Raw genomic sequence first — 26,370 nt, forward strand, 5'->3', positions numbered from 1 at the left:
GGAGGCAGAATCACTTTACTCTTATGACAACAACTCTGGAATTGACCATCTGATGGTTTTTCAGCTTGGAAATTTAAAGAGTTACTGAATTGGCACATCGTGTTCATCAATCCACAGCTATGTTCCTCAATCTCATCTTCAGTGAATCTGTTGTTGTCTTCTGTTCCCTCTGTAAACCCTTTACCTTTCCATTGCATCTCTTCTACGACATCCTCTTTGCTCATCTATTTAATTTTGTCTACTTCTGCCATTCTTTCTGCATTCAATTGCCATCTTTTCTCTGCTTCACCTTGGTAAGGGTGTTATGGGTTAAAGTTAAAGTAAGGGTGTTAAGGGACAATTTTTGCTCAGATACTGAGAGTACACCATAACTAAATGAAATCAATCACTAAAAGTCCAGAAAAGTGAGCACAAATATGGGTTTTTTGAGTGTGACAGACAGAGTGACAGACACAAATGAAGCAAATTATTATAGAGGATGATTTGTGACATGTGACTTCTGAACTGTCATGTGTACATAGTGACCAGATGGGAAAGTATTTGCCCCAGGTAACTCAGGTTTTTAAAGTTAACTCTGTTGTATCCATGGTACAAATTCCTCTCAATTACTGTGGAAAGAAACAAACTGGCATATGTCTGAATTTACATTTGAAACCAATGTTTGTGGCTTGGCTTATGAGAGTACATTGGTACCATGGTTGTTTTGCATGTCACTGAAAATTTAGCTTACTAGTAGAATCACCCAGCTAAAATAGTCTCCTATTCCAGGGAGATTCAACCTATGGTCCACAGGCCAAATGTGGCCTGCAAAGCCTTAGAATCTGGCCCAGGGGCCTCCTTGTGGGTAGGAAATTTGGCGGTAGATGAACAGTGGCAGTTAATACCGCCACCCCTCCCCACAGCCAGAATACCAAGCCTTGAGCAGTGGTTCAGAGCTGGGCCATGACCCTCCCCCCACGTGGCCAGATTGGAGCTGGACCATACCCCCTTCCCTTCCACCTTGCCTTGTTGGGGCCAGCCCACATCCTTTTCCTCCCACAGTGTCAGGTAATGCTTCTTTCCCCCACACATCTGGATTGGGCTGGGCTCCCCTCCCCCTCTCAACCCTCTCACCCCTCTGCCTCTGTGCAGCAGGATGGGGCTTCACAACACCCACCTCAGCCACCAGTTTGTGTCCACTGGGCTACTGATGTTACCTGACCTCAGGCACCCAAGATCTTCTTATTATCAAAGTGTGAAGCTGGGGAATTTGGGGTACATAGTGTTACCTGAATACCAGTTTCAGATGACTATTCCTTATAGTGTATAGAAAAGAACAAGTTTCTTGCTAAAGAAATTAGCGTAGTAAATAGCTGGAAGGATCATCTTCCACCAGAGACGATGCCTAGCAAAGCTAAGTGTGGAATTCAATGAAGGTAATAGTGTCAATTTGCTGGGTATTATGTTCAGTGCATCCCTCAATTCAAATGCACAGAAGAAAAAATATTAAAATGTAGTAGGATAATTTGCTGGGGAAGTTGGAAGCCAGATTGTTGCTTCTCCTGGGCTTTCATGTTTTGTTTCACTACACACTGCAAGCACCCTTCTGAAATCAAACACACTTTCAGTAGAAATGAAGGCTTTACCAAAGTCATAATTTATATACCAGGGTAAGGCACAATAGCAGCCTTTCTATCCAAACCAGAATAATACATGGCATCTTGATGGAATAGGACAATGATGTTCAACCTTTCTGACTCGTGGTTGGGCAGCACCTAGTCCCTCCATGGGCTAGAGGGACTGGGTGCTTGCAGTGTGTAGTGAAACAAAACATGAAAGCCCAGGAGAAGCAACAATCTGGCTTCCAACTTCCCCAGCAAATTATCCTACTACATTTTAATATTTTTTCTTCTGTCCATTTGAATTGGGGGATGCATTGTGCAGAACATAATACCCAGCAAATTGACACTATTACCTTCATTGAATTCCACGCTGAGCTTTGCTAGGCATCGTCTCCGGTGGAAGATGATCCTTCCAACTATTTACTAGACTAATTTCTTTAGCAAGAAACTTGTATTTTGTCAGAGTGAGCCCGAAAATCAATTGATATAACCTTGTAACAAATCTGGGTATTCATTGTACCTGCACCTGCACAAAGGGAATATGCTTCAGTACATGTTACAATTAAAAGCATAAAATTAAAAATATTCAGCTCCCAACACAGGATCAGCCAAGGTATATTCTTGTTGCCCGGGCTTACTCTGACTATAATACTATGGGTGGTTGTTGTTCAGGGAACAGAGTCTGGAGAGTTGGGTTCTGTTCTTTGTCACTGCATCCGAGACCCTGGGCAGTTCCCTTAGCCCTTGCTTTTCTCTCTGTAAAATAGCGACCATGTCCCCCAGCCCTTTATAAAGTACTTGAGGTGTTCAGTTGAAAAGCATTCTTATAGCAAAAGGTGATGACAGAATCTGTTAATGTGGGGGAGGAACATTTGACTCAAGCTACAGGTTTCTGGAAGCAGCGTGCCAACTTGACCCAAGCAGAAGCTGTTTGAATTGAGAATAAACAGGGCATGCTGAGAAGTGGGGAGTTTACATACTGCACCTGATTATGATTGGCTGTGCTTAATGCAAATTATGTGCAGGCTTCATTGTTATGGAGTTCTTGGTGGAACAGTGTGACTATCCCTGCTGGAACAAACGGTGGCTATTTTTGTGCCTTAAAGTCCCATTCTTTCCCCCTCCCCTCCCCCCGCTCCACCCACACACCCACACTTTGAGAACCCATCAGGTGTAAATGCACTAAGTGAACAATCAGACAACCAGAGAAGACATGTATTGTAATCCTGCACATTTAACTGTTATATGACAACATAAGGCAGTGCCCATTTTAACCTCCTGAGCAGGACAGACAGGAAATTTGTTGAAATAGGCTGCTTAACTTGTCTGTTCTGTAAAAGCTTTTTTTTTTTTTTTTAAATGTGCCAGTCATTCATCTAAAATAATGTTATTGACATGAGACTGGCAGCTTGTCAGACTGATTTATGCCCAGGACTGTGCAGCTGCCTAATAAATACTGGATATTCAGACTTCCTGTAATAATTCCCTGAAGTAGAATATCTTGGCAGACTCTAGAGAAGATTGTAAGGCAGGTGAATGTGCTCACTAATATTTAGGATGAGATTAGACTTGCTGTGGCTCAGGCCTGCTTGACCTCATGTGTCTTGTTTCAGTGAAAAAGCCAATACCTTGGCTTCCCAATGGTTTGCACTGCAGTGCTACAAGCCTATACCTGCAGCACTCCCTGGGTTTGGGTCACCAGTTTGCTTGCCCTTCAGTTGTGGGCCATGCTTCCCCATGCGTCAAACCAAAAATGCTGGTTAGCAACAATCACTGGGCTTCTGATGTTACCTGACCTCAGGCACCCAAGATCTGATTATCGAAGTGTTAAGCTGGGGAATTTGGGGTGCATAGTGTTATCTGAATACCAGTTTCGGATGACTGTTCCTTATAGTGTATAGAAAAGAACAAAGCCAGTGAATTAGAAGTTTGACCATTAGTCCCTAGTGGGAACTGGCCAGTAGAAATTCTTTTTTTTTTTTTAAACTTGAAACTACTTCATAGTTTTACAGATACTTATTACTAATTACTTTCTGTAATGGCTTTAGCTTTGTCTATATCCTGGCAGTATTAAATCAAGTAGATGGATTTATTTATTAAAACACAGGATTGTTCTAGGATTCTGAGTTCTGTTCCCAATTCTGCAACTGATTTACTGTGGTGTCTTGTGGAAGTTATTAGAGGTGCACCAATGCATCAATCCAACAGGTACTGATATAAATAAAATTTGCTGGATCAGAAAATCAGCCCAATGGGGCTGATAATTTGGTTCATAAATACAGATCAGCACCTCCCCCCTTCCCCCCATGGTGAGGGAGGGGGCGGGAGCAGGTGCTGCCCAGCCAGGATGGGGATGGTGAGTGGGATGGACCCTTGGCTCTTTGGGGGCAGTTGAGCTGAGAAGAGCTGGGGGTTGCACCAGGCAGGCGAGCAGGCAGTGGTGCTTGGGAGGGAGTTATGGCGAAACTTGGGATGGCTTTTGCCCCCTCCTCAGGTGCCCCAAGCCCAGCCCGCGGCAAGAAGAGACCTGGCTCTAGCCTGCAACTGCAGCCCACCCACCCCACCCCGTGCAGATTCAGGGGCACATGCGCCATGTGGCCTCCCTCACCCTCCGTGACCTTCTGGAGTCTGTGCAGTGGTGGGATCTGTGCTTCAGCACCCTGCCCCACCCTGGCTGGGCAGCACTTACCCCTTCCTCTGCCACCTCCCTGACTGTGGGGGACGGGGGTTGATCTGCCCTTCCATGCCCCTTCCCTCCCCACTCCTCTTCCACCACAGCAGACTTACCAGAGGGAGGCAACTTTCCATGCTGTATCAGAAATTGGATTGGTATCAGCCGATATGCCCCCTTAAAAATCAGATATCAGTATTGGCCCCAAAAATCTCTATTGGTGCACCTCTACTTAAAACTACCCATGCCTCAGCTCCCCTTTCTGTAAAATGGGGATACTTGACTATTTTCCAAGGCTGTTATACAGCTCACTTCGTTAGTCCAGAATATGTATTTAATACATTTTCTAGAGAGGATTGAGGTATGTTTCTGGAACAGAATGCGTTTGAAAAAACATCTCTTAGTCACTGGTTGTCTGAATTCTTGTTTGATTGTTTAAGGATGTTGGAGTTATGATATGTTAATTAAGTGTTAAGGCAGCTAGAGCATTATTTAGACACTACTTATTATTTAAATCAAAACAAATAACTAATGAATATTCATGCAATTCATTCTAATACAAGCACTGCAAAGGGGGAGTTATTGATATTCTATGGTCTGAAATCTATGGTCTGTCGTATCCTGTGGTGCAGCTCCGTTAGTGTGCACTGTCCTTATCATGTACCAACACCACTGCATTCATACAAGCCAACAGCTCCACACAAGGCTCCCTACTCAACCCTAATCTCATTGCTCAGAAAAGTCCATGCGCAATAAGAAGCCTTTACCTAAAGCTAAAGCGTTGAAAATGTACAAGTGTGAACCAAAGGAAAGATGAATCTGCAAAGCGGAGTGTCAACAGCCCCAGAGCTGTAGGAAGGCAGCATGCACAGTCCCTTCTACATTAAATAGAAGTAGCCTGAATCAATTGTCATGCCAGCAACTGTTTGTTTCTCAGCTATGTAGTCAACCAGATCAATTGATTTTAGTCAGTAAATGCTTTATATTCCTTGCTGTGAGGTGGAATCACTGTGCTGTGTTACCAAAAACCCAAACGTTTTCATCTAGCTCCCCGATCCATAACATGGAGCTCCTGAATGCAATGTGTGTGTGTGTGTGTGTGTGTGTGTGTGTATGTATATATATATATAACGCATATCCTGTTGGCCCATAAATTATGGCTGTATGCATTACATCACTGCACTGAAAGATCTAGCTAGGTCTGAAAGGAGATTGTTGCAGCCTCTTTCACTAGCTCAGCCCTTTTCTTGTTATACACCCTCCATGTACATTACGTAACATTGCAGAAAAGATTGTGGAAGCCTGTCTTCTACCACCCATTGTATGAACAAACATTTTGGAAGTTGCCTTCCTTACAAATCTGCTTTACAGTGCAAATAGGTTCTCTAGTGTAGTGTAGCAATGCCGGAGCTACTATAGAAGTCAGCAGAACTGCACACTAAAGTTACAGAGCAGTTGCACTTTGACTGCAGAGCATCTGCAGTGTCATTGGAGTCAGCTAGTGTGAAGAAAATGTTGAAGTCAGTCAAGGGCAGGTAACAATGCTGTTGCCATTTGTGCAGAAGTCTAGCATCTTCCTCCAAGTCACTGTGGCTACGAGCCACTCCCTGTTGCACTTAAAAACCAAATTTCTAACCTAGTGCTTTATGAATTGACGCAACACTCGGTTGATGAATAGCAGAAAGGCTTGCTGTAATAACTACCAACAAGTTACAGAACTAAATGACAGAAGAGACTCTTTCCCAATATAAAATAAGCTATTAGTCCGTAGTATTTTCTTAGCCACACAGAGAACTTTACCCAATGCAGGCAGGAAGCAGCTCTTGTATAGCCTCAAAGTGTGGGTCCTTCACTTGTTGGCTTTTCTTTAAAAACATTTCTTTAAATTGTTTCAAGCCAAATCAGCCAAATCAAGTCCAAATCCGTGAGTTAACCCAGAACTATAAGTGGCCCTGCAACCGGCAAACATCCTCCACTCCCACCAGAGGCTTCAGATATTTCCAAAGTCTTTTGGTGGGCATCCTACTTGCAGGCCCAAGCCTGGAGGCTTGGGGTTCAGATGCCACTAACTCTTGCCTACCCTCAACCAGATAACCGCAGGAGCAAGCTAAGGAAGAGCCTCCCATTCCCATAAAGTGGGCTTTAAGCCCCAACACCTCGGCGGGTACTAAACCGCACCAGAAGAACAGTTATTCCCAGGAACACTTAAGGAGAACTGCCTTCTTGGATGCAGATGCACGATGTTTCCCGTGCCAGCTATTTTGCAGGGTGGCAGCCTGGCTTCTGGTCTGGACTGCAAAGAACTTGATGACAAGTCTGCTTAGTTCTTATACTGTTTCTTCAAAGCATTTTTCTTGATGGTTGGCCAATTAAAGTCCAAACAAAAACAGGGAGGAAAAGGTTGATCATCATATCATACTTGTTAATTGCTGGCTCCTGTTCTTCATCATCTAGGTGTAGAGATGGTGTTTCTGCAGCCTCTGCAATTATAGGTCAACCACAGATGATGGGCCTTGAGTTGTCAGACAGGATACTTAGAAGTATCATCAAACTTGTTTTGGGGTATTTGTTTATTGATGGGGTATATTTACAGAGACATGCACTGAATGGTTCAGACATTTTTAACACCTTAGAGTGACATTGGGTGCCTGTTTTTAGAAATGTAAGGATGTCGCATGCAGAACATCCTCCCTATATTCAGTGCTCCTTTTACAGGTTTCTTTTGAGATAGATATTTAGACTTTTATTTTCTTTAGCTGCTAGGTCAATTGCAATGCATATGCAGTTTCCTTGCCTTCACTGACTCAGCCTTTCTTTAAAGTGCTTTCTTAGATACACATATGTGATGAGCGCATCAGGACCCTGCCAACAATTTTAGCCACTTTTATTATTTTATGGCATGAGTCTGGTATTGGGTACTGCAAGCACTCCACTGTCTCAACGCCTAATGGGTTGCAAGCCATTAGCAAAGTTTGATTTTCTTGTGGCAGTCTTGTTACCACAATCCAGTCTTGCCCCAATCACTGTCCTTCGTTTTTATGCAACAGACACTGTCCAAGCTTTCACAGTTTTCATATGCAGCACTCCCCTCCATTGAAATGGCTGCTTAGACGCTGCGTTTCCATCATGGAGAAAGAGACGGGGTGCCCAGTAGCTGCTTTTTCAGGACAGTGCCATGTTATTAATTCCCAGAACAGTTTAAGGCCTGTGCAGGTACTTGTATTATTACATAAACCCATGCCAGAGAGTCACCTATAGGTTGTTCTTCGCCCATCCAACCTCACCAGTGAGAATTCATCACTAGTGAGAATGGGTACCCAGCTTTGTCAGTCCCATCACTTTACATACCTTTAGCATTCCACCATCAGATCTGCCCCTAATTTTCTGCTTGTGTATGTAATGTGGGGATACATTGCATTTCCTTGAAAGTCTTCCTGCTGGCCAATTAGAGATCAGCTCTTAAAATGCATGGAAGTGGCTAACAGAAGCTACCAGCTCTCCAGCGAAACTAGTTCAACGTCACTTTACACTTGACTTGATATATGTGCTTCTTTCCTTTTGAATTTGGCAGATGGGAGAGGACATTCAATGGGTAATTGGTTCCTGTTTTTGCTGTTTTCCTCCTTTCTCATTGTTGCTTATAGACATTAGTGTTGCCACTTTACTCTATCCTTTAAATTCAGTGTAAAATCAACCCTAGGCATCCTACAGCAGAGGAAAGATACAGGCTGGAACTAGTTTCTGTGCTGGAAAAGTGTAGATACTCTGAAAAGATGAAGGCAGAGGAAGCTAGATCATGCCAAAACATAGGATCATAGGAAAGTAGAGCTGGAAGGGACTTGGAGAGTTTGGAAGTCCAAGGCAGGATAATCCTGACTAAAGCATCCCAGCGAAGTGTCAGTCCAGCCTGTTCTTGAAAACTTCCGGGAGTGGAGATTCCACATTTTCTCCAAGTAACCTATTCCAATGCTTGACCACCACCCTCATACTTAGAAATTTCCTCCTAGTCTCTACATTTCCTCTGCTGAAGCTTGAGGCCATTGTTCCTTGTCCTTCCCCTACAGTTATGGAGAAAAGCCCATCTCCATCATCTGTCTTTCCTCTTAAGTCTTGTCTCCCAAGTCTTGTTGCTGTGTACTGACTTGTTCTACATCCTTAGAGTGTGGGACCCAAAACTGGACACCGCCTCCAGGTGAGGCCTCACCAGTGCTAAATAGAATGGAAGCATCACTTCCCTTGATTTGCAAGTGGTACTCCTGTTAATACAGTCTAGTATGCTGTTGGCATTTTTTTGCAACAAGAGCACACTGTTGGCTCATATTCAGGTTGTGGTCTACTGTAACCCCCAGGTCCTTCTCTCCAGTATTGCAGCCTAGCCAGTTACTTCTCAGTGTGTATTTGTGAGCACAATTATTCCATCGCAGGTGCAAGATTTTACATTTGTCTTTGCTGAATTTCATCTGATCGATTGCAGACCATTTTTCTTGTCTATCCAGGGTATTCTACATCCTAGCCCCACTCTCTGGAGTCTCTCTCATTCTATCCAACTTGGTGTCATCTGCAAATTTGCTAAACATTGTCTAAATCATTAATGAAGATATTAAGCAACACCAGACACAGGAGAAATCCCTGGAGAACCCTACTTGATACCTCATCCTGACTCGATGTTGAGCCACTGATGAGTACAATGATTAGGGTTCTACTCAATTTATGATTTCATGATTTTTGTGGAAACTGTGAAAAAAGGCAGTTTCCACAATCACTGCAGAAAGTGGCATTCTCTGTGATTTTGCATGAAATGGCTGGGGAGGAAAAAAACCCTAAAAATAAAATGCTTGCTCCCCAGTGGGAGTCAGCCAACCACTGCAGCCCAGCCTCACAGCCCACCAGGGCTGGGAGAAGAGGATCCGCTAGTAGGGCTATGTGAAAAGCACCATTTCACTTTGACTTGTGTTTCAACAGAACAGTGTTTCATTTGAGTTTCATTTCACAAGCACTGTTTCTTTTGGTTTCATTGAAACAGTTTTGACGTTTCACCCAGGCTATAATAAGCACGAAACTGGAGGAGGAGCAGTCTCCTCTGATCACAGGCAGATTGGGACCGGCACCCTGGGGAGGAGTCTGGCAGAGCCCCACAGCCCTCCCAGGGGTGTGGGTGGGAGGCTGCCACTGCCACCTCCCTGGAAGCTGAGCTGGTGGAGGGAGGTAGAGCACAGTCCTGGTGGTGCTGCGCTCCACTACCCCCCACCAGGCTCAGTTCAGTGGGGCTGTAAGTGACTGGGAACCAAGCCGGGTGGAGGCGAAGTGCAGTCCTCGGGCTTGCGCCCGCCTCCCCCAGGCTGGGTTCCCAGCGGCTTGCAGCCTGGTGGAGGGAGGAGGGACTCCAGGGCTGTGCTCCACCTCCCTCTACCGGGCTCAGTGCCCGGTGGTGCCCAGCCCCGTGGAACTCAGCCCGGTGGCAGGAGACAGTGCAGCCCTGGCTCCGCCTGCTTCCCATCACAGGGCTGAGCTCCGGGGGCTGGTGGCGACTATCAGAGTGCAGCGTGGCATCAGGAGGCAGGCAGAGCCAGAGCTGTGCTCCGATCGGCTCCGCCAGCCCCGGGGCATGCAGCCCAGTGGCAGGAGGTGGGGTGAGCCAGGGCTGAGCTCCCTGCTAGGCTGAGCCACATGGGGGTGTGCAGAGCCACTGGGAGCACAGCCCTGGCTCTCCCCTACCTCCCACCGCCTGGCTGGGCTGCTGCTTCGAAACTTGAAACTTTCTAAATGTTTTGTTTCAAGGCTGCTTCGAAGCCCTTTGTTTCAATTTTGCTGTTTTGAGCTTGAAATGCATTGCAACAAAACAGCCAGCGAAGTTTTGCGCAGCCCTAACCACTAGCAGAAAGGGAAGCAGCCAAGATGATGGCCACTCCCTCCTCCCTTCACCACTGGCTGAAGGCTGCTTTTTCTGCAACCCCGCCACCCTCTACCAATCAGCAGTGAGGGGTGGGCATGAAGGACAGCCCTTTCCACCAATCAGTGGCAAGGGGCCAGGCTTCATAAAGGGAAACCCTCTTGGCGAATGATGAGGAAGGGACAGGGGCTCTTGGCCAGTCAAGATGACGGGGGTGGGACTTGCTGCATCAATACCACAAAAATGGTGCCAGGCACTGCAAGTGATCCACAACTTTTATTTCCCCTCTGCATGTTTTAAGTAGACCCCTAACAATGCTCCAAGCAGTTATGTATCCACCTTTTAGTACTGTTCATAATTGCATCATCCACTAGAAGTTGGTCATTTTGATGCTGTTGTGAATAGGGTTTCCAGGACTCAACCTAGCACATATTACATCTATTTTGTAGCATTTGCTGCTTAAAGAAAAAATATAGCCTTCTATGTCCCAATTTACTTTTTCCATACTCTCTCGAGCTAGTACTTGCTCTGCTGAGAAGGCTTGTCCAAGGGACTCCTGCTCCATATCATGGCTCAGCAGCCTCCTCATTATGCATCAGTTGTATTTGATGCCATGTGATAAGAGTTGGCAGAGTGTTTGTGGGGCTTTGCATTGCTGTACTAGGTCTCATTGGCTGAGTTGAAAGAGACTGGCAGGTTTAATGGGGACTGCATCAAAACTTCTGTTTGCAGGGACATCACTATTTTGCAGCAAGTAAGTGATGGAACTTAAGGAGATATCAGAGAAGGGCTATGGGAAACTGTCTAGGGCAGGGCTGGCCAGCCTGCAGCTTCAGAGCCACATACGGCTCTTCAGAAGTTAATACGTGTCTCCTCGAATCTTTGCACAAGCATACAACATGACATAATGGCTATCGAAGCTGGTCACCGTGTGCTTGTGCAAAGATTAAAAAAGATGCATATTAACTTCTGAAGAGCCGCATGTGGCTGTGCAGCTGCAGGTTGGCCGCCCCTGGTTTAAGGTATCAAATCCATCTATACCCCTTAGAGGTGAGAGGTAGGGATTCTTGTTCTGAAAATGAACAATAAATCTGGAGATTTTTTCACCAAAAGAAGGAACTAAGGTTGGGAAAATGGGCAGTGTGTAAATGCCTTCATAGTCCCCAACCATTTCTTTCCCTTCCCTCTCCCTTCTCTCCCAACACCATCCCATGACTGCCAGAGCTATAAAGAAGTGATTCTTTCAGTTTGGGTCCCTTGCCTCTGGCTTTTTAAGATGAACTTAGTAGGGAACAGATTAAAAAAAAAAAAAAGATAAAAACATCTGGTTCAATTATGCAAAGTTATTCAGTCATTTCCATAGTACTTTACATAAGATGCTTGGTGCATGATTGAAGAGCTTTTTTCTGTTATTGGTTGAAACAACTGTTCCAGAAACCTTAGAACTATACAATGTTTGGAAATAAGACTATCATGGCGGTGCCTTTCCAGACCCTCTGTCATTCGTTCTGTTTCTCTCTTTTCCCTCCCCCCACCCTGCTCTGGACTTTACTGCCTTTCAATATAAAGTGCAGTATAAGTTCTCTGTCACCTACAGGCACAAATATAAATAGAAAAGATGTAATGGTTGCATGTGATTGCTTCACAGCAAGCCATTTGCAATGCTTAAGCATTCAGATATTTTCTCTTAACTTGCAGCTCAGATTGCAAGCCTTCGTTATAACAGGACACTGCTGCGTTAAGCTCTGTTGGAGCAGGTTGGAACCTGGCAGCCAAAAGATTAATAAACCCCATTATACAAGCTTGGCATTAATCAGAACATAGTTATGTCCTGCTGCTGACTTTTGAGGCCTTTCTCTGGTCCTTATTTGACAGGGGAATTGTTCACCCTGATCTGTTGTCTCTTGAGCGAACTATGAGAAATGGTAAGTTCAGCTATTGCCCACAGAGCTCCTTGCTTTCTGCCTTGAGTGACAGTAGGTAAAGACCCTGAGGCTTATGGATGAGAGAGACATGAAGTGGTTGCTGCAGCAATGTGGGAGGATAGAGTTCAAATGAAAGGCAGCCTGGAGGATTGTACTTCCAGACAGTAGACCCAGGTTTTGGTATGACCTTGGGAAGGGGCGCACCTGAGAGCTTCATGTAGAAAGAACCTCTTTGATCTTATGACCAGGGGATATTTTAGTGACATTTGCACTATTCTTTAGCACCTACTTCATAGTAAGCAGCATTATGACTTCAAGATGTAGGAGAGACGGAGATATACCCAAGAGATTAGGAAAATCCAGACAGCTCAAGGATTTGACAGAGCCAAGAATTTCACACAGATCAGCTGTGAGGGTCCTGCCCTTTTTTAATATATGCCCTGGTGACTTAGTGCATATGTCCTCTAAGCTGCTACAAGGCTTCCTATGTCAACTGCCTTAGAAAGGGATAAGTTAATATGCCATATTTTAACTGATTTAAAATGCAAACATGTGTTGACCCCAAGATCCATCAGAAAACAGGGCTGTGTGGGAGAGCAAGGGTGTCTCCATCTTTGCAGTACAGCAGGAGAGAATTTGAATGGGGGAGCCTTGTAGGCTCTGAGCTCACAGTGGCAATCTGTCTGTATGGGAAGGAGTATGCCTAATCTTTAGAGGTGCACCAATACCTCGGTCCCATATCAGATAGGCACCAATATAAGAAACATTTACAGTATCAGCAATCAGCTTTTTTTGGCTGATGTGGCTGATTTAATGTTGCTGATAAATGGCCGGTGCACATGTGCAACTGCAGTGCAGCATGCAGGTGGCCAGGATTGCAGCCCGGCAATGTGGAGAGCATCTGGGTCTGGCTGGTAAGTCTGTTGCGAGGGCAGGGGCTGGGGGGTGCAGATTGAGGCCCCCGTGGTGAGGGAGGGAGTAGGGCTGGGGCAGAGGCACATGCTGCACAGCCAGGGTGGGGCCCGGGCAGGGAACGGCTTCTGCTGCTGCACACATCCCAGGAAGACATGGGGGACGTGTGCCCCCAGATCTGCTTGGGGGGTAAGGGCAGCCTGCCACTGTGGGCTGGGGTGGCGCCAGGTTCTTCCCAGTAGGGGTTGGGCCCAGCTGTGCTTGGGGAGGGCTATGGTGGTGCTGGGAGGGGGTAATGGGCAGCCATCCCAAAATTTACCATAGCCCTTCCCAACCTCCCACTCCCAGCACTGCCACTGCCTACCTCAAGCATAGCCCAGCCCAGCCCCTGGCTGGGAAGAACCCGGCGCAGCCGTGGCATCAGCCTGCAGCAGCAGCGTGCCTTCATCCCATGCATAGATCTGTGGGCACATACCCCCATGCCCTCCTAGGGTGTACGCAGCAGCGGGGGCCTGCCCCCCCCTCAAGGGCAAGCCTCTCGCGGCTCTGTCCTGTGTCCTGCCCTGGCTGTGCAGCACCTGCCTCTGCCCCAACCCCACTCCCTCCCTCACTGCAGGGGCCTCGATCTGCCCCTTCCCCCACAACAGACTTACCAGATGGGCGTGGCTCTCCATGCTGCTGGACTGCATATTAGCAATCAGATTGGTATAGGCCAATAATGGCTCGTTAAAAATAGGCCGTTGGTATCGGCCCAAAAAATCTCTATCAGTGCATCCACTGTCCATGTTTGCTGGACATGTGCCTAAACACTCTCGTATACAACAGAACTTTCCATATAATGTTCTTTGTTGCCCTGACAAGTGAGCCCTTCCTTATATTGCCACATGTTTTCCATGTGCCCCCTGTTGTCCCTGGTTGTCTTGTGTGTTTGTCCTTAGATCAATGTTCTGCATGTGACTGAGAGAGCTGTATGGCAGGAGATGGATAACATTCCTGTGGACGCAAGCTTTAAAGCTAAGATAAATCTGGAGATTTAAGATCTAAGTAGTTATTCAGTATAAGATAATAGTTTCCTCATTGCTGTCAGTCATCTGGTGCTTTATAAATATTAATAGTAATGATAAATGGTTCTGTGAAAGCGCATTGTAGTAGCTGTAGTATTACTTAAGTCTGTTTTAATTGGATACTGCTGCATGATCCCAGCTTTTAGCTAGTGTAGTATGTCATAAGCTGTCCCCAACACCAAATTCTCTCTTGAAAACTCAGAAGTGTACACATCATGTTGTCTTTTAGACAAAGAATCCAAATGTGTTGTTTTTTTTTCTGGGGGGAGTTAATGGTAAGCCTAAAAAGCAAAGAGTGACTGAAAGGTGAGCTTCAAGGAAACGCAGGCTTCAGAAGAAGAGTTCCAGCAGGGAAACACAGAGCACAAAGGCAGGATTTGAAATTCAGGTTGTTTGAAGCAGAGCAAGTTTGGCAATATTAGCTGTTCATAATGCCAGCGAAGTAGCTTAAATGGGATAATTATTGAACCAGTGGATTATATTGTGACCTAAAGTTAAATCTATTATCAGTCAAGTTACTCCTGTGGACCAATGGAACTCTTCTATTCCCCTGTGGGCAGAGGAGGAAAAATGCATGCTGCTGAGGTGTTATAGGTGGCAGATGAGAAGTGGATGCTTCTTTTTTTTCTCCTCCCAAGACCTTGAAATTAGTCACCCCTTAAAGGAAACGTAGCCAAGAAACATTTAAATAATTCTTTTTCTTTTCTTTTCTTTTCTTTTCTTTTTTTAACTATTTATTTATTCTTTTCTGTGGTTGGTAATGGCTCCCTAGATACCCAAAACTGAAATGAGCTTCCCTGTCGCTTTATATTTTTTATCCTCTATCACAGTTTCCCTCCACCTGGTGCTTATAGAACTGGTTAAAACTGCTGATGGGCAACATGGTGGATTGAAGGGAAAAGCGCTGATGCATGAAACTCAAAGACAGTTTCACAGATTTCTTTTAAACATGAGATAGGCTCACGCGTGGCCTGTAATTTTCATGTATCAACCTGGAAAATATCAGTTCCCTTCCCCAACCCCCACTGCCTCTTTTAATCCCGTTGTCAGGGGGAGATCAATTAAAACTTGTTTATTAAAAGCATTACAAGGTGCTCAGCTGACTTTCCAGCTTCTCTCCAGGCCATGCTGTTAGCGTTAGAAACCCACCATTTTTTGTACTTTCACAACTTACGGTTCAACAGTCCTGCATGTGGTGAGTGAGTGAGACCCTCTGGCAGTGATGAAGTCAAATGGACTTGAAAACCCTATTCCTAGCATCTGACACTTCACTTAAACTCTCTCTTTCTCTCCTCTCTCTCCTTTCTCTCTTTCAGCTTGGCAGTGACCTTGGCGGGGGCATTGGCGGAAGTCCGGCAGTAAGTGCCATTCCATTTTTTATCCCAACAAAGAGCCCCCTCGCACATACCACATTTTTAACATAATCTTTCCCCACACACGTGGCTGCTTTAATAACCAAAAATGCTTGGGAACACAGACTGCTGTAACCACAAGGGATGGTAGGCAGGTCCTTCGGTCCCAAGCTACATTGTGTTAAGATGAACTCTTCAAGACTGGTATCTCTGGAGAGAAAGCTGTCTTCCAACTCTGCTGAACAACAGAGGGGCACTGTAATCTCTGCTGGATCTCTTTTGTCTGCTGGTGGTGGTAACTAAGTCCTTTGAAGAAATGACCTCACTTGTGGAAAGGAGGCTCTCTTCTCCTGGCATGCAGATGAGCCTAGACTCCTAACTTGTATACAGGTGAACCATTTGTAACCATGGGATTAAGAATACAGAACTCCATGACCATGTGCTTCCAGGTGCATCATGACTCCCTTACTATTTCTGGATGTGGAAAGTCTTTCAGTAAGACCATGAAAATTAGCACAGGGAAAGGGAACAGAGTGGGATCCTCTTGCCCTTTTCCTAGGCCTATACAGAATTGTTCCCTTATGCCTGCTCTCTCACCAGCCTTCCTCTGTGGAGACCTTTCTGTCTGTCTGTGAGGACAGGAGGATTGTTAGTGGTGATTTCAAGTCCATCACATGGTTAAGGTGACAGCACAGATTGCAGGGTTCAGTTGCCCAGAGCCTTAGAATTCAAATACATTATTTAACACTATAGATAATTCAGCAGGGAAGCTGCAGAGTGCTTTAAAATATTCAGGTTATTTTCCAAGTTCATGCTTTATTTAATAAGCAGCATTCATTGTTGGCAATGTTAATCAGTAACCTTTCTTAACTCCTTCAGGTGGGTCAGACCTACATTCCATCGTCCGTGCCTGCCACTTTCGCCCCTTCGCCCACCCCAGCTGTGGTGAGCAGTGGACTCAATGACCTATTTGAACTCTCATCCGGTATAGGCATGGCCCCCGGTGGATATGTGGCTTCAAAATCTGTACGTAAGAGAAACCTTACTGCAGCACATCGCTTGACACTGGTAGCATAGAGTCCTTTGCCAATCTGGGACTGGCTAGTTGAATTCCATTCCATTAGATAAATCGTCTTTCTCCAAGTGTGATAGCTGTTGAAGGCAAGTCTAATCAGCCAGAGATTTCAGTTTTCAACAGTTTGCCATTTTTGCCTGTAACATGATTACACTAAGGAGAGGTTTGTAGGAACTGTAATAAGTTGAGTAGCCCTTTGCCCCAAAAGCAGCAGGACCACAAGACTTAATGCCCTTCAGTTAGCATTGATATTAATTGCAAAGTTTTTTTAAAAGACAGAATCTTACTTAAGGGATAAAATGAATCCACATAATTGGGGTGAGTGCTAAGTTAGGCATGATACCAAAGTACTTACCCTAACTGTGAAAGAGACGGCAAACTCACCAAGAGAAGCTGCTTTGTCTTAAGGGTTTCACACTCAATTTTGCTAACAAACCTTTGGCCAAGCTGATGTACGTGACTGGAAAATGGAAGGCATGCCAGTTAAGAACAACTGTTGGAGCTGGTGTTAGGCTTGTTCCTGCCCCAAGACACTCTGAAGTGCTTTGTTCCTTATGTAACTGGTGTGTTCACCAGTTTCCCTTTTAGAGCTTCCTAGTGCAACAAAACCTTGCACTTTTGTTAATTCCTATTATGAAGCCAGAAAATAAACAAGCTAAAATCTTCTGTAATATAAAATCCATATGTATAAACAGCAGCTGATTGTATGCCAAGTTTTCAGCATGCTTGTGATCACTTGTGCTACACCAAGTAAAAGATAGTGCACAAGAGGTCATGGCAAATCTCAAGCTAAAAACAATATTGCCACTGAATCAATTGTACTTAAGTCCAGGATTATCCACAGGTATTTTTCAGTATAAACAAGTAATCCACCTCCTCATTTTCTTTGGTTCAGCATTTCACTGCCTCTGATAACCAGCAAGTTCCCTGAAGAAATCTGTGTTTTAATTATATTGGCCTCAGTTTAGAGTAAAGGACACTAATCTGCTGTTATATCTAAGCACTTAAATGTTACTGAACACTTCAGGGTTCCAACAAGCATTGTAAAGCAGCAGGAATAAGAGCAACATGGTGATATCGCTCATTGGTGAGCCTCATTCTTTCAGGTTCCCACGCCCTGCCTGTCTTGTACACGTGCACGGTAGCATAGTCACTGGGTGAATTGGCTTAATTACTTTTGGCCTTTAGCCATGCAGAATCTGTATGGGATTGAATATGTTTCTACAAGTCAAACAACATTCATGCTGAAGGTCCTTTCTTGTTGCATTTCAGGTTTGGTTGCCTGCTGTGAAGGCTAAAGGACTGGAGATCTCTGGTACATTCAGTCACAGGCAGGGACATATCTACATGGAGATGAACTTCACCAATAAGGCTTTGCAGCACATGACTGACTTTGCCATTCAGTTTAATAAGAACAGGTAAGGAACCCACATGCCAAGCCTGTGTCATAGGAAAGTAGCATGCTCATGGGTTAACTGTGTCAATTTCCTTTTGCTGGCTGAACAGAAGGTGAAGTTATCAAAAATAAAGGCAAAAATATATGTTAATTCCACTGAATATTCCCAGGCTGTCAGTGACACAGTGAAAAAAATAATATCAGTGTTTTGTCATTTAAACTCTTGTTGTCCTTAGTTACCTGCTAACTATGGGTGTAAAGCATCAGTGCAGTGAGGTTAAAAGCATACTGCAGATCCTTCCAAAGGTTTTTCCCTCCTCCACTTCCTCTCCAATGAGAGGAAGGATTGTGGGGTTACATCTGGTGGGGGAAATGCTAGAAGCAAGTTGTGATGAACTTCATATGAGCTCTGAGTGGGATTTTAAAGCCTTTAACATTGTCCTATTTTTTTTCTATTGAAGTGTACAGTAGAACTTCCAGTGACTTCAGTGGTAGCTGTTAAACTGCGTTTGAGGGCCTTTGACAGTTCCACTCTATATGTCTAGTTTTAATAACTTTGGTAACTTCCCACTATATGTCTAGTTTTAATAACTTTGGTAACTTTCCTGTTCATCTTTGACTGTCTTAAGGGAGTCTGTGCAGTGGGCTATAAGGTAAACAATGCACTTTTTAATAGAAAGCCGACCAGCTGTGGCCATTTGATCCCAACTTTTTGATTGCTATTGGTACATTCTTCAAGGTAAATTGATAAGGAACTACTCTAAAGAACCAAACAGGCCTTAATGTAGATGTCCTGAGAAAGGAAGGTTTAATATGATGTGATGAAGAATTCAGGCAATGTATGTATGAGCTACAACAGAAAATTGATCCATATGTAGTGTTTTTAATGTAGTCTGATCTCTACAGTCTTCTCTGCCCCAGTGAGGCAGCACATAGATGGTCCACTCAGTCTCCTAGCTCTGAAGTTGCAGCTGCTTCTGTATAATCCTCTGAATGTTTTAAATAGCTCCTAAACTTGTAGGACTGGAAAGCATTTTATGGCTAGTAAAACCTTAACCAAAGATAACTGCCTGCCTACTTAGCTGAGTCAGCCAATACTGCAGCCTTTAGTGAGTAGCTGAAGGACTTCATTAGCAAGTTGGAGTGCAGCATCCCAACAAAAGTTAAACTGCCTGGAAAAACAGGTTTTTTTTCTGATAAAGTATTTGTCAATGAACAAATCACAAGGCAAAATAGCTCAGGGCAAGCACTTTACCAACAGCGGTTGGGGAAATTATTTTGCCAGAAAGAGTTGCCACTTGCAGTGGAGAAGAAGGCTGAGAGCATACAGACACTATTCACAAACCAGCCCTAACAAAAAGATATGACCAAGCTGCAAAATTGCCTCTGTTCTTCTTCATCCCTATACCTGCTTCAGCTTGAGGTGGAAGGGTTGCCATAGCTAATACTGCACAATATCTGGGGGGAGCACCATGACCTCAAGTTGGCTAGTGTACACAGGGCCTTTCATTTCTGTCAAGCTGCAGCTCTCTTTTTTCTGTAGTCACAGTGTTGACCTTAGAAAATTATACTTGCTTGGGACATACAATATTTACTTATCCAAATTATCAAAAATTTTACCTGGCTGGACTCATTTGAGTCCAGTCTTTTTCTCCCACCCAGGCGGGGGGTCGGGCTTGAAAATCTACAAGGTCCCTTCCGACCCTACTTCTATGATTCTATGAAAATGTGATCAAGCCTGAATGCATTTTCTTTCTTTCTAAATTCCTGTACTTTTGCAAAGCTATAATCAACAGGTTTTATTCTATGTGTTTGCCTGACTTGAATATATTACGTTAGAGTTTTTCACTGTAAGAAGCCCTATTTTACCTTTGGGATTATATTCCAAAGCATGTATAGTATGTGTAATATAATTTGCAGTGCATGGTAATCAACCCATATGGCTTTTGCACAGATTAGCTCATATGATTTACACTACACATGGACCATCTGAATCATACAATAGTTTGGCTTCCTTATAGTTTTTGAGCAGGTGGCAGTTGTTCTTGATGATCTTGTCCTCTACCTCCTGTGACAGTCCCAGGAAGACTTCTTTTCTGTCTCAGCTGGCACTGTCCCTTTGGAAGATTTTCATCCACCCAGGCCATCTATTCCTTTTTCAATCCTCCTAAAGTACCTGTCATGCCTTTACTGGTCTTCACTATGCTGTGCCTGACTCATTCTGCTCAGACCTGACAAAGCACAGTTTGCATTGGAAAGCTTGTCTAACTCTCTCCCAACTACATAGTTTTTCCAATAAAAGATATCACTGTAAGAAATCCTTCCCCTCCCCACCGCCATTTACATTCAGATTTTGCAACAAACATAGTTAATAGCCCTGGAGCCTAGTATAATTTGATGGCTTAGGGCATTAGAGGTCAGCAGGAACTCGGCCCGTCCAGTAAGATGAATCAGGTGAACCAAGGTGAGGGATGGGTTTCAAGGACAGCTCACCAAAATGGCAGGGCCTCAGAGCACGTTGCCAGATAGCTCTGGTTATCTGTTGAGGAAGCCCATGGACTGAGGGAGTGAGGGCTGGCTGAATGAGCCCCAGTGAAAGCTGCTCTTCCCATTCATTCTGTAGTTGTAAACGGCTCCCATTTCCTCTTTATTCCCAGTTATCCTAACCCCTTCAACTTTTTCTTACTTCGCTTGTCTTCCTGTCGCTGCTTCCTGCCCCACTTGGCTTATGGGGGGTGAGATGCATAGGAATCGCCTTTCCTTGCAAATGTGGCAGTTTCTCCATAGCAGTGGTTATAAGGCCAATGAAGGGGAAGGTTCCCTTTCCTCACGATACTAATTTGTACCCATTGCAGTCCAGGGTGTTTGTTCACCCCCTAAATCAATGCAGTAAGAACTCCCAGCATTTTTAGTGCACTCATTCCAACAGTATCTGTTCCCTGGCCAGTGATATGCAGCCCACATGCCCATAAAGGCTTTGTTACCAGGGCTTGTTACATAGCATGAAGGTCAGGTAGGTGGGGAAAATGAGTCTAGGGATGGGGCACTCTTTAGTGAAAATAACCTGCCTTCAGGTCTAAAGATCTTAAATTTAGAGAACCTAGTAGAAGGTGCCTTAGCTGGGCTCAGCTGCTGGGACAAGTAGGTGTAGGGAGACAAAATGACTAAGGAAAACAGTGTCCAAAGCACCTAGGGTTTTTGGATCTAAGCTGGGGGAGCCAAGCCATGGTTCATGATCCTCATGTCATTCCTGGGCTGTTTGGAAGTGGCTAATGTTAGAGAGAAGTAGTTAACTAAAAACATTCTTTCTCTCTTGCTGGTTATTATTTTCTATTTTTGATTTTCTTAAATTCTTGCTGATTTATTTAAATTATTATTTGAGTAGGGCCAGGGCTTGCAAATCTTTTGATTATGGGGTATGCACGCTTTCAAAATTTTGTTTTCTGCAACTCTTGGTTTTAGTCTGTGGCTAGAAGGCTTAGAAAGTTTGGCCACTCTGGTGCCAGCTCACACCTTGACTTGTACTTGAAGGAAAGCCAGTGCAGAGTATGTGTTCTGTTTAAACCACACATCTAAGTAGAAAGCATATGTTGTTAAATATCTTAGGTTGAATAGGTGAGTATAAATCCCATCCACCTTTATGGGACATGTTTCCCCAGCTTGAGGAGTAAAGAATAAAGCAGAGACCCAACATCAAACCCATCTGCTGTCATGGAGAACCAGCCATCCAACAGTGTGGAGGGCCTGCCTTGCTTAATAGCACTGCTGGTGCAAAGTGATTTCCTCCTTGGCTAGCTATTTCTCTATGCCTTGTACTCACTCCACTTCCCTCCTTCGTTTGCTCCCAGCACTAACACCTTTGATCTATGGCCCAGAGCATCCTCTTCATCTGTTTCTGTCATGAAAGTGAAGAGCGTCTGTCCAGGGGCCAGAACCTTCTTTCCCACTACTCTAACTTCATGTGCTAGTAAACTGCTGCTTGCTGGGCAGGCGGCTGCTCAACAAATAAATCAGCTTCATGTGAGAGAAAGAAAGAGCGCAGAAGCGTTGCCAGCAGGTAATCCAGACAAAGTAGGCACCTTATCAGAAAGACTGACCAGAATCTCTTTGTCTTAAATTATCTATTCCAGTGCAAATTGTCAAAAATTTCCCTTTCCACTAAGCAGCAGCAAGATAAGCCCAGAAATAGCACCAAGCTAGGCCAGCCTGCATCACAGAAAGGGAAGGAGAGAGCCTTTGTGATGGCAGGCCTGTGTCCCTTCCCTCTACACAGGTCACATAGGGTGCTTTTCAGTAATACACTGATGTGAACATCTTCTGGCTTTCTGTTAACCAGCTTTGGAGTCATCCCCAGCACCCCGCTAGCCATTCATACGCCTCTGATGCCAAACCAGAGTATTGACATCTCCCTTCCTCTCAACACTTTGGGACCAGTCATGAAAATGGAGCCTCTCAACAATCTCCAGGTAAGAGGACATCTGAAAGACCCATGAAAGTTGCGGGGGGCGAGAGATCAGTCACAGGTCAATTGCTTTATTCCTCTGATCTGTAGTAGATGTTACACCTGCTTGGGGAATAAGGATAATGACCCCAAGTGTACTAGGGAAACTGAGCATTGGCTTTCCAGGGGTGTGGAGCTGACTGCTGGCTATGAGTCTGTTAGGAGCAGAGGTGTGGGCACTGTTTTTTTTTTTTGTAGCAAGCACTGATAGGTAAGTCTTCAATAACTGTTTTTTTAACCTCCTTTTCATCCCAAAAAATCCTTGAGTATTTTGCAACCTAAATTAACAGTGAGGCATCCCCTTCCACCATTGTGAATGCAGTGACCTCTGAAGTGGAGTGAAGCACCTGGCCAGGGTGCACAGACATGGCAAAAGGTGTAGAGCAAGAGGTGAAGGAGGATTCTTGGTTTAATTGGAACAAGAAAGTGGTTGCCAAGCATGGGCTTTGCTGCAATACTCAATCATTCCTGAGGCCCCAGTGTAATCCCTAATCCAAAGCTTTACATAGCCTTATGATTGTATGGGGTTCATTGTTGGAATCTTCGCAACAACCCAGACTGTAGCTGTGGCAAAACACACACCATGTTGCATATTGTCAATGACTGCCCACTGACTTAAGTTCAGCTGTCGACTACAGGAACTGTACGTGGCCATTGAGGATGCTATCACATGGCTCAATGATTATGCACACACTGGCTAACTATGGGGCTCAGGAACTTCCACTGTCCTATGGCTAGTTTAAAACTACCCCATCTCCCCAACATAATTATGGCAGGAAGGTATAATCTGTTTAACCTCTACATCCAATTCAAACTATGAGAACATCTACTCTCTCCTGTATCTGAGAGTCATGACCTCTGAAGTGACTGATTATGGATAAATGATGATGGTCTTAGAAGAACAAATGAGGGAGTTGGTCCACAAAATACAGGGTTCCACAACATCCAGGCATACCTAGTGGTGGTAATATATAGTGCTGAAAAGTCACTGATGCAGCAGAAACAAGGACAGCTATAAATAAGGCAAGTTGGGCTTATGACAACTACTCCTTTACCTGGAAAATTTTGCCTCTCCCATCTGTGTGTGCTTTCTGAGGGAGTTAAAAATAATGACCCCCTTGTGTCTTGTCAGTATTTCCAATAAAAAACCTGCCCTTTTTTGTTCTACATTTATAGGCATTCCAGAGTGTAAGGCATGGGGAATGGGCAGGCTTGCTAAATAGTGCTGGCCTCAAATACAAAAGAAGTATCCCCATGTTGAGTTCTAATACAGAGTAGGAGGTGGCACGAAGTTGGTCAGACTAAAGGAACCTGCAGGAAAGGTGGCTGCTGCTGAACTGATTAAATATTTATCCAGCACTGTCAACATACACAGTGCCTTACAAAGACTGTTGGTTTATTCCCTGTCAGAAAGAGTTTAGTCAAAGACTACAGGACTAGTTCTAGGAAGGGAAGATAGTAGTGTAATGCTGCCTTAATGATGTTGTTTTGTGGATTTCAGTTATCAGGCCTTTACAGTTGTGACTGCATTTGCCTTTAAAGGGGGATCTCGTATCTCACCAAGCAGTGCCAGGGGAAACCAGGAAATCCAGTGAATGCTTTGGAGTATTTTACATTTCCCTTAAGTTAAGAGAACCAGACATAGAGATGCTGAGGACATTGGCACTACTAAATTTAACTGTTAGCATGCATGATAATGGCCAGGCAGCTTCATCTCTTATATGAAAAGTAGTTCCACTCCGTCACTGGAGTCCTGCAGTTGCTCTCTGGGTACATAGTGGAATGATGGTGTGATTGTAGGATGTTCTAGTAATATTTGTACTCAGTTAATATGCAGAAAATAAGAGCAGTGATGGTGTGGCAGCATGGGTTTCAGCATGAGTTCACAACCAGAATTTTCATTCAGGGTCCCTGCAGATTTTGTACCCTGCCCAGTACATGGGACAGCTTGTGCTTCATTCAGCATCTTCGCTGCTGCTGCTACTTGTGGTAACTAGATTAAGCTATTGATGGTATGTTAGCAGATGCTACAGTCATCTTCACCTGTGTAAACCTATACAGGGAGTAACTGCAGACTATACCTATACCTCCTGTTTCCTGGAATTTGGATAGCTTAGTTAACCCCCTTGTGCGTAATTTGTTACACACACATCTCTGTATCTTCGTTGTAGAGACTTGTGGTATCCAGAGATGCAGGTAAATAATTCTTCAGTCTATTTTAACCACTATCTAGGGGTGAGTGAGAAAAAGGTCTTGAATATGCAGCCTATAAGTTTTCTCTTCTCTGGTATCGAGACAGGATGAGGCATTTCCCATTTAGAGGCAGTTCTCCTTTTCTCCTGTGGTTTTTTTAAATGCTTAAATTGTAACTTTCATTTGCCTGAACAACTGTTTTCCCTTGACTGTTTCATTCTGAGGCTTATGACTTATTAATAAGTCTATGGGCAAATAGCTAGAAATAGCTTCACTGCTTAGTTCCAGAGGCTCCAAATTGTCACCATGTCGGGAGCTGGTGCAGTAACTGCTTAGGCAATGAGCAGTCCCGGATCTCTGAGCCTCTTGGCGAAGTTACAAGCTCAGAGCACGTGGACAGTGAATGAGCTATGTGTTCTGTCATCCCTATGGGGGCTTTTTCTGTTTTGAGAGAGTTTTGATGGTTTATGTGGTGTCTACTTCATAGTGACATAGTTGCAGGCTCCTGCAGAAAAACTGTGCATGTCAAGGTGGTTATCATATCAGATTGGGTTAACTGCTGGGTTACTGCCACTTCGTATGGTCACAATTCAGACATCCCTATAACTTAAATTCTAAATCTCTCTTTTTGGTATTAGAAACAAGAAACTGTCCGACAAGACTCAATAAGACATCTGGAAGCTGCTGCTTCCCTTGATCAGAGAGGATCTGAGATATTTGGGTTACCGTTAAATCTTCAAAGCATCAGAACACAGGGTTTTGGTTTTGGTTGTCTTTTTCCTAGCAGGATTTGTTTTCCTACAAGAGCAAAACAAATAGAAAACACATGAGGAAACCTCCAGTTGCCCTATATGGAAATAAGCAGAGTATTTGTTAGTGCCAACCTGCTTGCTAGATTGCTAGCTAAGTCATTGTCTCAGAAGTTGGCTGTCCTCTTACAATCGGGAAAGCTGCCATATGGAGTAATAGTATCTCTTCTGAGAGTTGAGTCACGATAGCTGATGCCAGTTAAGAATACAACCATTATTGTGCAGATAGGAGTGGCTTTGATGGAGATCTGTCATTGTCCTGATAGTATTAAGCACTGGAATTGTATGTTGTGTTTTCACACAAAAATAATTACTGCTAAAGTACTAAAATCACTGTAAGTGACTTGTAACAAAATATAAGGTTGTTTTGTCTGTCTCTATCCCCGTGTACATTGGAGAAATTAAAATGCTCAGTGTGGTTCATGAGGGGACTTTCTGCTCATGGAATTGCTGTTGGGAACTAGAGAGAGGGTATGTTTGAATGTGAGGACCTTACATTCAGATTTTATCCTAGACTTTTGTTTTATGACCAGAAAAATAAGTCCTCATGTAAACAAACTGATCTCTCGACTTCCTGGGCATGTTAATTAGAAACTTCAAAGGCCAAGTAGTTCATTCTCTAGGCAGCAGTTTCAGAAGTAATAATTTTAAGTTATTCATGTTGTAACTTCAGTGAAATAATGTAGTTCTTCACCAGTGCAGTTGAGTTAATTCTTGCCACTTTCCCAATCAAAGAGAGCAATTAAAACATTTGACAAGTTAATAAAAATCTGCTAAATTGAAGGACTGAATCTTCTTTGACAGGTGGTCTTGCATAAAATCACAGCAGTGATAGTAGACTGGGCTGTATTTGCCAGCAGTCCTGGTGTGTGTGTGTGTGTGTGTGTGTGTGATAATGGAGAGCAGACTCCTTCCCTGCCCATTTCCAAACTGGTGTTGAGAAATGGTTGTGACCAACTGATACATGCAATCAGCCAAGTT

At 44.2% G+C, this 26,370-nt stretch overlaps 1 protein-coding gene across 4 annotated transcripts in view; it reads left to right on the plus strand.

Annotated features, from left to right (window-relative positions):
• Positions 1-26,370, plus strand: part of AP2B1 (adaptor related protein complex 2 subunit beta 1) — a 139,748-nt gene that overhangs the window by 77,184 nt on the left and 36,194 nt on the right. For 3 of the 4 annotated variants that reach the window (XM_090026666.1, XM_090026664.1, XM_090026665.1), the window contains 4 exons: positions 15,380-15,421; positions 16,295-16,441; positions 17,763-17,908; positions 22,223-22,352. In XM_090026666.1, coding sequence (XP_089882792.1) covers positions 15,380-15,421; positions 16,295-16,441; positions 17,763-17,908; positions 22,223-22,352 — 465 coding nt within the window. The remainder of the gene's footprint in view (positions 1-15,379; positions 15,422-16,294; positions 16,442-17,762; positions 17,909-22,222; positions 22,353-26,370) is intronic. The other variant, XM_090026667.1, reaches the window with a different exon arrangement.

Source organism: Crocodylus siamensis, chromosome 13 (assembly GCF_052110815.1).
Source record: "Crocodylus siamensis isolate JL-2025a chromosome 13, ASM5211081v1, whole genome shotgun sequence".
Lineage (NCBI taxonomy): Eukaryota > Metazoa > Chordata > Crocodylia > Crocodylidae > Crocodylus > Crocodylus siamensis.